General features: G+C 37.5%; 1 protein-coding gene across 1 annotated transcript; it reads left to right on the forward strand.

Moving 5' to 3' along the window:
* The first annotated feature begins 2,855 nt into the window (after positions 1-2,855).
* LOC146323973 (angiopoietin-related protein 4-like) lies at positions 2,856-7,296 on the forward strand. The gene is made up of 7 exons (XM_084723152.1): positions 2,856-3,393; positions 3,751-3,861; positions 4,273-4,360; positions 5,618-5,731; positions 6,210-6,305; positions 6,397-6,681; positions 6,776-7,296. Exons 1-7 carry the CDS (start codon positions 2,935-2,937, stop codon positions 6,955-6,957), a joined length of 1,335 nt encoding a protein of 444 aa, XP_084579278.1. The 5' UTR covers positions 2,856-2,934; the 3' UTR covers positions 6,958-7,296.
* The last annotated feature ends 4,079 nt before the right edge of the window (positions 7,297-11,375 follow it).

Here is an 11,375-nt window from a genome sequence, read left to right on the forward strand (position 1 = left end):
ACTCCAGTTATGCGTCAGCCACAGACTGTCAGACAACAGCATTTGTACACTAAACTTAGCTTAAACTTATATTGTTTTTATATTTGTCTGCTGTTGCTTTTGCTTTGTTTACTTTTTAAATGCAATTTCTGTGATGTTTTAAACTATTTGTTGACTTGCTTTTTTGACTTTGTTTTAATGACATTAAACACAATTTTAATGTTCCTTTAATGTTTTATTTTAATGTATTGAATTACCTTGTGTCTGAATGTTGTTATATAAATAAACTTGCCTTTGCCTTTAATAATGGGCTTCTCCTAAACCTTACCAAGTGGTTTTGGTGCCATACAGACGCAAAACCTTGTTCATCTGTACGCTGAGGAGTACAACAAAGCAGCGTTGGTATTCGATGACCTGGGATGAGATCCTGTTGGAAAATATATGTAAAACTGATTTTCCCTTTATCCTCAGCTGTACTTTGTGTCTAGCACTAATTAGCAAATGTTAGCATGCTAAGAAGAAGAACATCTTTTATTAGTATTAGCATTTTAGCATGCTAACTTTACAACAACTTTACTATACAATCCTTCTCGTCAATGACACCGATGATTGCTGCTGCGATGAACAGAAAGTAGCATCATGTTTCTCACACCCTGGAGGCGTGAGTGAGCATCCTGGGCATCTGCCAAAACAGTAACATGACATACAAGAGACTGACTGTTATTGACCACGATCATGTTGATGGATGAGGTAAGTGAAGTTAGGCTCGTGTTGTGGTGAGTTGTTTGTTCATGTTAGCGACTCCATTTCTAAGTCAACATTAGCCAAGTAGACATCAGTCTACAGGCTGTTAGAGGCAACCGAAGAAGTTATGAAAGGTCTAGTTTTTTTAAGTAATGTTACAATCTGTTCATATAAAGTGATTAATATGCGTAAATGGTTCACATAGTACCTTTAATAGTTTGGGAACAATTTGGGTACAATATAGTACAATTAAATAGCTTGTTTTTGGTTTTGATATTCAGTTTATTATCACATTAGACAGCAAAAGCAGTATATCCACACAATTCAGGAGGTGAAAATTGGAAATGGGCATTTTTGGATGAAAAATATCAATTAATCAATTATTTATATAGTAGAAGAGAATTTAAAAGTTTATTTCAATCTCACCAACACAATGGGACATTTCCTCTTCTTTGACTAAAGCAGTTGCTGGTATAACGTCACAGATCCGTGGTTTGCCAACATGTACTGCGTGTGTGTGTGTGTGTGTGTGTGTGTGTGTGTGTGTGTGTGTGTGTGTGTGTGTGTGTGTGTGTGTGTGTGTGTCAGTGTCTGGCATCTGTACCTCATCAGTACACCACGTGCCTTGTGTCTGGGTGTGTGCATGCGTGTGTGATTGTTGGGATTTTGTTGTCAGGAGTGAGTGTGTAAAACAGCCTGAGGGGTGAACTTTCCCCTACTTCTCACAGCGACCGACTCCTCCATCTCTGAATGTTCTCCAGCATTCCTGAATTCATGCTGCAGACACAGGCTTCACTCACACAGATAAACAACAGATAGACAACATGACAACTGACACGGGTCGTGATCTCATTCTTCAGGATTGTACAAAAGCTGAACTATTTTGTCTTTTTTTAAAAATCTGCATTTCAACACAAATTTTTAAAATACACAACAGATACATATTAGACCATGGCCACCCAATTTGAGAGGATTTTTGTCTTTATGAATCCCCTTGGAGTATTTTTTTTTTTTTTAACTTTTAGGTTTGAAGTCAATAAAGTCTTCATATTAAATTAATGATTACTGTTACAATCAATCAAAATGGCCAAAGTTATTTCTTCCTTTGTTGTTCCAACTTCAAAAATGTGATAAAGGTTAAAATATTCATTTTCCTGGGGGCCCAACAATCCACTCATGGACCCCTGATCCATGTTGGGGATGGAAAATTTAGATTTTTTTTGTTTTGTTTTGTTTTTTAGGGATGATAAATGAATGCTAAAGTTGGATGTAGATATATTCCATTAATTGCCCGTTAATTAATTTTTCAAGTGAAAATTCCTCAAATTCACATTTATTAATGTTCATTAATTTTCTTAGTCTTATATTAAAGTGAACTGTGAAAAGTAAAGTGAAAGTATTTTGGGGGTTTGGCCACTGTGATAGCCTTTTTCACAGTCATCATGCTGACGATGCCTTAGGGCTGAAATACATTTGCATTTGCATTTTCTTGCCCACAGTAAACAAGAAAACAATTTATCAGTGTGTGCCAATATTGTGTTTTGGATCCTTTTTGGATCCACACACCTCTGATTGTTTTTATAATTTAACTGTACTTTTTTTAATTGTATGTCTGTATTCTATTTCTATGTTCAAGGCCTCAGGAAGAGTAGAGGCATAAACCAAATACATTAATCGAGAGCTGAAGTTGTCATTTTTAATCATTTTTCACTGTTGAATGATTAATCAGTTAGTTGAGAAAACAATCAGGAGACGAACTGCTACAACTACAAGGAGCACAGCTAGAAAAAAAGCCTGACAGGTAATTTATATTAAAATGTAATATTTTACTCAATTGAGAAAAGGAATTAGTTTCTCCAGACAGCTCTCAAATAAAGTTTTCAAAGTCCTTTGGAAGAAAATCTCAGTCGGAGCTTTGAAAGTAAAACAAAATTGGTTTCACATCCTTGTATCAGTGAGTGTTTAATCAGTAATTCAGACCATTGATTGCATCATGGTACAAGTCCTCAGAGGGCTGACCACTATGACAGACTTTCCACACCCACTAACTCCTCTTCATCCCCACCTCCAAGCTCCACCAGCCAATCAGAGCAGCCCTCTGCTGCAGCACTGAGCTATAAAACCTCTCACAAAGCCATTCAGCAGCAGAGACACACACAGAGACATCAGGACCAGCTTTCATTCTGAAACAGAGTCTAAACAGACACAAAGATGAAGATACCACAGCTCATCATCCTCCTGGTGACCATCTTGGTGCACATAGCAGCAGGCGTCCCAGCTCTGCCTGGTCGGGACAAACACGCCTCCTGGGACGACGTGAACGTAGTAGCTCACGGCCTCCTGCAGCTGGGCCAGGGCCTGAAGGAGCACGTGGACAAGACCAAAGCCCAGATGAGAGATGTCAGTGCCAAACTGAAAACCTTCAACAACACGCTGGCCGAGCTGGAGAGGAGGCAGCAGGAGCAAGATGAAGCTCTGAAGGCGAGGAGCAAAGAAGTGGAGGAGGAGAGGCAGAAGATGGCTGCACAGCTGGCTGAGGAGGTGAAGTTTAAGGTGGAGGAGGTGAAGAAGCAGAGCCAGGACATCCAATCCAGGATGGACAGACTGGAGGAGGTGCAGGTTGTGGACAGCAACAACAACAGCGACCACACAGGAGTCCCATTCATCCAGGTGAGAGGAAAATACCACTTCCATGTTGTTATTATAGCTTTCACTGGAGAAATATTAGTCCTATATACTTATTATTCAACTGAGATAAGTAACTGAAAACACAGAGACCAGAAAATGTTCTAAAAGGTGTCCCTGCTGGAGTCCGGATCCATCAGAGACATCAAAACCAAGGTCCAAAGCTAAATCAGATCAGAAATCAGTCAATGACACTTTGACAAAAAACATTAAGAACTTATAAAATATAGTGTTCCAGTGTGTTGTGAAATTGTTTCCCATCTAAATACCTCTATAAAGAGACAGGGATGTACCTGTGATTATGCTGTGAAGCTGATGTTTTCTTATTTCGGCTGTTTTCAGAGGTTGCTGGCGGCTCAGAACAGACGCATCGACCAGCTGGTGGAGAAAATCAAGCAGCAACAAGACAAACTGGAGAAGCAGAGTCTGCATCTGCAAGCACTGCAGAGCAAGGTGAGCCACAGCACGTTAAAATATAAATAACTGTACACAAAAATCACAAAAAAAAAACCTCCCAGGCACTCTCTATTAAAACAATTAAAATGACTTTATTGTCATGGCGTGTTGATGTTAGACCTCGAAACAGACAAATTCTGATCAATTTCAGCAGCCCGATGAAGGCTTGATGACAAAACGCATCAGAGTTTGACAATAAACACATTTTAATCGTTGTGAAAGAGGCTGCCTCGGAGGTTCTTTTTGAGTGAGTCAAGGAAGTTCTCCTCCCCAAACATTTTTTTAATAAATAACAGTACACCTCATATGATTTAACCACTGAGTTACAGAATAATCCCTCTAACCAAACAACTTCCTTAACAAGATTAATTATCAAAAGGGATAATTTAAGTTTCTGTGATCCACTAGGTTGGACACAAGAGAGTGAAATCACACAGGCGGAGAGATGAAGAGACAGCACTGAGGGGAGCGGCGGAGAACAGCCAAAACACATCAGGTAAGAAAACAAACAAACAAAAAACATGCTTAAAGGTGATGGCAGGTGGAGGTCGCAATGAGAAATCATGTCAAAAATGAGTGATGGTGCTGAAAAGACTTTGACCAGTATGTGTTTCTGTGAGAGGTTTCACCTTAGACATTAACTGATGAGTTGAAGATGATCTACAACTCACTGCAGATTTTAAGTTCTAAGATAAATAAACAAAAAACATCTCCTCCTGTAATCTACACACCTCCAGGGGACGGCAGCCTGCAGCTCCAGAGCTGCATGCAGTGACTTTGACAAAATTTATATGGAAATGAATAATGTTTTTTTTTTAGTATTTTCTTCAGTTATCATTGTTGTAGGGCTTCAGGGATTCTTACATGCTAGAATTGTAAAAATGTGTCGCCTCTACACCATTTTTTTTATATACTCATGAACTAAAATGTGCATCATAGTCTACGTTTACGTTCAATGGTTAGTCTTGAGCACCCAATTTAAGAAAGCACAAATAACGTGAGGGAAATCTATTTTTCCTACCAGAAGTTGCTCGCTATAATTCCAGAAAGGTTATTCTAAGAGAGATAAACAGTACAGTGTGAGGATGTGGAAATATATTTCATAATTAATTACCATGTATGCCAATATATAATGTGCTTTGAAGGCACAATACTTAAGTAGACCACAACTACTGATTATTTTCATTGCCTCTTAATCTGTCAATTATTTTCTCAATTAACTGATAATATATATATATAATATTAAGTATTAAAACATTTGCCCAGTTTAATGTGACATCTTGTATAAAAGAGGAAAAGTCTGAGAAGAAAGCAGAGATTTAATAATTGCAACAAAACAAAACTTTTTTTTTTTTTTTGCCAAAAATGTATATTTCAAAGTGAAACAGGAGTGCCTGAGAGAGTGCACGTCTACAGATGACATTAAAGAAAATGGTTGTGACATGGAGGAAAAAAGTTCACCTTTGCACCTGAATTCATACTTGACTCGCTGGCAGAGCAGCTCACCTACAGTCCAAAGATCAGGGGGAAAACACACCTACTGTACTACATGTCCACACACTAAACTTTACTCTTTGCACGCTCTGATCACAAGCAAAGTGTGTGACATAAAACCAAAGCCTCAAAAACAACTTCTCAAACCTGAGCCTGAGACTGTTTGCCACTGCTGATTCAGTCTGAACACACAAACCTCAGTGACCCACTCGCTGAATCATCTGATCAGAGTTTCCTGTTTCTGTTCTGGTTTTCTCAGGTTTGGGCAGAGACTGCCATGATCTGTTTTTACAAGGGCAGCGAGTCAGCGGTGTCTACACGATCCAACCAGAGAGCTCCCAGCCCTTCAACGTCCTCTGTGAAATGACTTCAGGTGAGTGAGACAGGGACTGTCCCAAAAGTCCTCGGGTTTGAATAATAAAACAACGCTGTTAGATTGCTGAAAGCTGAACAAGGGAAGAAAAATACACCTGTTTCAACAGCTTAAATCAGAGTTTCAGAGCCAAGGGTTTTGTTGGGTATCAACAAACAGCAGTAAAAACACACCGTGCTTAGACGAGAAGATTTTCATTTAAAGGACAGAATAGGAAAAGATATTAGCACTGCATTAAGAAATCTAACTCACACTTTAGCCATTTTGGCTGACAAAGAGTAAAGTTTTAAAAAATAAAACTTGTAATTTCTCAGATATTTTCTTGAGAAAATTGTTTGGTATGAAGTATTTTAGGGCTCTTAAGATATTTCCTGTCTGTCTTTGGCAGTTTCGTCATAATAGAGGCAAAAAAGCTCCCATATATTTTTTAAAAAAGGTCTCTTTACCTCTACATTTCTCTTTTTGCTCCTTTATACAGAAGGTGGATGGACCATCATCCAGAAACGTTACGATGGGTCCCAGAACTTCAACCAGCTGTGGGAGAACTATAAGAGAGGCTTCGGCAGCCTAAATGGTGAGTAAAGAAGACAAAAAGTTAGAATATTTTGTTCTGTGTCACTACATCTCTGTCGTGAAAATTAATCTGAATATTTCTTATCTTTCAGGTGAGTTTTGGTTGGGCTTGGAGAACATCCACTCTTTGTCCAAACAAGGCCGGTACGTCCTGCAGGTGGAGCTCTCTGATGAGGCGGGACAGCAGGCGGCGGCTCGTTATGGATTCCAACTTGACGGAGAGGAGAAGACGTTCGCTCTCCACCTGGAGGCGGAGGAGTCTGCGTCTGGGGTTCAGGAGAGCATCCTGACGACCGGAGTCTCTGGCCTTCCTTTCTCCACAGCAGACAGAGACAACGACCTCGCCGCAGACCTCAACTGCGCTGAGCTGCTCTCAGGTACGACTTCTTGAAACCTCACCACATAACAACACATCTCTCATATCAGGAAAGGTTGGTGGCAGTGTTTAACAAAAGTGCTCTCTGGTTGCAGGTGGTTGGTGGTTCAGCAGCTGTGGTGAGTCAAACCTCAACGGCAGATATCCCAGAAGGCCGAGGATGCTCAGACAACAGCAGTCCAGAAGAAAAGGGATGTTTTGGACGTCCACAAATGGACAACACATCTCTGTGAAGACCACCCTGCTGAAGATCGCCCCTGCCACAATAAATCAATAATCCCATCAGTCTCAAAAAGGAAAAAACAGCAGAGGACCAAAGACATTATTAACTTATATGTTAACTAAGAAGATCTGATCAGATTCTGATCATCAGCTGGATGATTTTATTTCTATGCTATGCCATATGATAACTCATTGTCTCAGTGGACATTTTCAGTCATAGTGACAGTTGTAACTTTATTCCCTTTGTAAGGGTTATATTTCTTATCTTATTTTGTAATACATGCTGTATGTGTTTTAAATACTTTTAATGTACCGTTTATTGTCAACATTTATATACTTTTTTATTTCATTTATAAAAAGTGGTTAAAAATAAAGTTTTTAAAGGTTTAAATAACTCTGGCTCTTTGTTCATGCTTGAAGGCGTAATAATAATAATCACCCCTAAACTTAAAAACAATAAAAAGAAACATATTTTACACTTTTTTCATGAATGAATGGTGAACACAGAAAGTTTGAATATACATGTTTAACACAAAATTTTTTGATAAAATATAAAGAATGGGGTTGGACCAATATGTATTTACACCTTCCTATTCCTTTTCAGACATGATTTATGTTGGTTATTGGCTTGTGGCTAATGGTGTTTCCTATTAACTTTACTGATTGAAATTTAATCTGCACGACCAGGGGATGAAAGGCAACTTGCAAAGAGTATATTGGGCAATTTGTGTAATTAGCATAATTAGCTTATTAGCAGGTAAAATAAAGAAGAAAATCAAAAATTGTCAAAAACTTTTCAGAGTAATTTGAATGGTGATAAACTGAATTGTGCATAAAAGATAAAAGGAAACATTTCTTGCCCCAATGTCCTGCACTTATCAGGATATTAATTATTAATAACCACCAAAAATATGAAAAAAAGTTTAATTTGAAACTTCTTTTACTATCAAGTTTTGCTTTCAGTCTCTGTGCAATTCCCCACTTGAAAGGGAGAAGATCCCAACTCAGAGTTTCTACTGGATTTCACTCGAATGATGAAACAGTTTTTCCTTTTTTTTCTTCCTTTTATTTGAAGATAGTTCAGTTGAATTAGTTAGCTCATCAGTTAGATCAGTTCAGTTCAGTTCAGTTCAGTTCATGTTAAATACTGCATGTAAACATTTAAGTGCATGCAAAGCAACCAGGTGTCACAGATAAATAAACAAATAAACACCTTTAAATATTTTTTCTCCATACAAGTGATTAAATTATCAAATGCAAATAGAGAAATGGTTAACATCAAATCAGGTTTTTTTTATATACATATATATATATATTTATATGTTGTTACTTAATTTACTATTTATTTTTTTTGTGCTAGCAGTAATGTAACTGTAAAAACCTCCATCCATTGTCTGTAACTACTAATCCTGACGGGTCGCAGGGGGCTAACGTCTCTCCCAGCTGACACTGGGAGAGACACGGGGCACATCCTGGAGCCAAGTCACCAGTTCATCGCAGCGCTGACACAAAGAGACAAAGAACCATACACACTCAAATTCAGACCTATGACCAATTTAGAGTTACCAATTCACCTATTATGCTGCATGTCTTTGCACTGTGGGAGGAAGCTGGAGAACCCAGAGAGAACCCATGCGATGGAGAACATGCAGACTCTGTACAGAAAGGTCCTGCCCCAAACTCCCCAGCCCCCCAGCTGGCTGTGAGATTCAAACTCAGAACCTTCTTGCTGTGAGGTGACAGTGCTACCCTTAAAAAAAATTATCCTTCCATCAAGAAATGTAAACAATGCTTACAGTTGCAATCATTCATGTTGGCAAACCAACTACAAGCAAATGGTAAGAAACACAAGCTTGTTCTAATGAAAAATGTATCAGGTAACTCACATTAATTAGGTGGCAATGAAGCTACAGTTTCATAAATATTTCTATCTTTATTTTAGCGGTGGATGATATGGTCAAAATGTACTATCAGAGATTTTATACGGGTAATTTTATATCACAGTAAAGGTACATATCATGATACAGTGATTTTCTATGGTTTAAAATAGGGATCCAAGTTATTGGATTTTTGCCGATATCAGATATGCCGACATCGCTGATACAGATACCAATACATGCACATAGTTTGAATTTCTGGACATCACAAGTATGGACTTAAACTTATGACCTTTTTAAGTTAAAAAGAAGAAGATAAGCAAAATTATTGCCATATCTAGAGCATACAGGGGTTTCAAGCAGATTATAGGGGTTATTCTTTTGTATTTGTTCATATTTGTTTATTTACATGTTCAAAATAGAATCAAAATCTATAAAATAATGACGAGTAAAGACCACAGGATGTAAAGAGGACTTTGGCTGAAAGCTCAATGCACTCTGAGCTTTACATGACACACGACATGTTTTAATTCACCGTATCAGTCTCTACAAATAAACCACAAACTTTGATTCAACACATAATTTATGGAAAGACTAAATTGTGAGATACAAGGTGATCTTATTAGCTTGTGTGTGACTTTGGTGCTGTATGCAGTGAAACACTGAGGTTTCATGTTGTTTTTAATCAGATTGCAGGTTTAAGTGGGTATATGGTGAATTAATGGCTCTCTGTGGCTTCCATGTAGAAAAAACTAAAAAATGACTGAGAAGCTGTTCGATTGATTGGAACTGTACATAATTTGTTTGAATATCTCAGGGGTTTTAAGTGATTTACCAGGTTTGTTTATCACTGCTGACCCCTGCTGGAGAAAATGGTGACAAGAAATGCATGTCTTATTTTTTTCTCACTTTATTATGATGTGAAATGGTTTTGTTGTGTCTGTGTTTAACTTGTGAGTCAGGATCTGACTTATTTATTCTGACTTACTTATTCTTAATGCTTCTTTCCCCTGTAACATTATACCAGAAAATAACAGCTGTATTAAGATGATTCATATTTGTGTTGAGTGTTTGTTGTGTAGTTTTTCCCAGTTGGAGTGAGAGTCTAATGTAGTACAGAAGTTAGAGCTCTTAACTTGTTTATACTCTTGCTTCTCCCTACATCTGAGATTTTATTTCATTTTATTTTATGTTCCAGCCAGTTTGCTAAGGTCCTCCACGATTTTTCCTTCAAAATGTCCCAATGTGTCCCATTAACAACAGATGAAAGTGCCACTAAACTGAACACACTGCTTTTGAATATTATGGCAAACTCTCTTTCTGTATTTTAAAAGGGAAAAAAAAAACATCTTTTTAATCTGGCTTTTAATTTGGAGCAATGATATAGCTTTAGTTTGAAGTTATAATCAATGATTTTCATATTGTTTTATTCTTTTGACTTATTTAGTTACTCTTAACATTTTATTTTTCTAATTTTATTCATTGTTGATTATTTGTTTTTGGTCTGTGTTTTTTATTTTGCTATATAAGGCACTTTGGGCTGCATGTTTGTATGAAAGGTGCTACATAAATGAGGTTGAGATGAGATAAATGTATGATTAAGGGTGAGTAAAACTGACTTTACATCCATGTTGAGGTTAGTTGTCCTTGTGAGCTCCCCGCGCCTCGTCTAAGATTTGCATTTTGTTTTTGAATCTGTTGTGTTCATTGAGTTTGGTACAAATTGGTTTATACTCTATTTTCATCACTTTAATTCTGTGTCATCTCCTCTCCCCTAATCTCATCAAAAGAGGCTCAAAACTGTTTAACTACCAACTGCCTGAACTTTTGTTTTCGCACAAAAAACTGAAATGATTTTTAAAGACAAACTTTGCAACTGACTGCTTTTTTAAAAATAACACATTTAATTTGGTGACAAGACTTTGAAAAAAGATTGTTCACTTCTGTTTATTTCTTCAGTATCTGAGAGTACATTTAACCATGTACAGGTCATGATAGCTCATCTTACAGATGGTCATCACACACACGTCACAAGGCATGTTACTGTAGTAGGTCCTCAGACAGATTCCCTGATATATATAAACTATATGAGCAGGCACTCTTAAACTTTTGCAAGGCACCTCAGACTGCCAACAGTTGTGTCATGTATCATCTTATAGGTCAGTTTGTTGGCACCGAGGCAAACACGTAATATGTGCAAAAGTCCTCAGCAGCAGAAGAAAAAGAAGCTCCCCGGAAATTTAAAGCAAGCAAAACAGCAACAAGCCGCTACATATTTCCACCATTTATGAATGCATAAGAATCCATAAAAATATTTTTTCAATACACAATAAAAATGTGGTGCGTAACTTTTTTTTTTTTCTTGTAGATAGAAGTGCGGCACACCACATTAAAAGTAATCTGTGACAGCACATGAGAACACAAGCAAAAAGACTACAGAGTATACAACAACAAAGGGGGTTAAGAGCTTGATGTCTGCTCTTACAGAGCTTTATGTTGACTAATTTCTCTCCAGTGTTTATTCAGACACACACAGACGATAACTTTATCAGCTGGGTCCCAGAAAAATAAAGTGAAAGTTCAATAAAAAAAAACA

The sequence above is a fragment of the Lutjanus erythropterus genome, chromosome 7, assembly GCF_056507025.1.
Source record: "Lutjanus erythropterus isolate fLutEry1 chromosome 7, fLutEry1.hap2, whole genome shotgun sequence".
NCBI lineage: Eukaryota > Metazoa > Chordata > Actinopteri > Lutjaniformes > Lutjanidae > Lutjanus > Lutjanus erythropterus.

What these genes read in the sequence shown, in the direction of transcription:
- LOC146323973 (XM_084723152.1), top strand. Translation starts at nt 2,935, where the DNA reads ATGAAGATACCACAGCTCATCATCCTCCTGGTGACCATCTTGGTGCAC. An exon ending in CAGGAGTCCCATTCATCCAG is followed by an intron (nt 3,394 to 3,750) that starts GTGAGAGGAAAA and finishes GGCTGTTTTCAG; the next exon opens with AGGTTGCTGGCGGCTCAGAA. An exon ending in GAACAGCCAAAACACATCAG is followed by an intron (nt 4,361 to 5,617) that starts GTAAGAAAACAA and finishes TGGTTTTCTCAG; the next exon opens with GTTTGGGCAGAGACTGCCAT.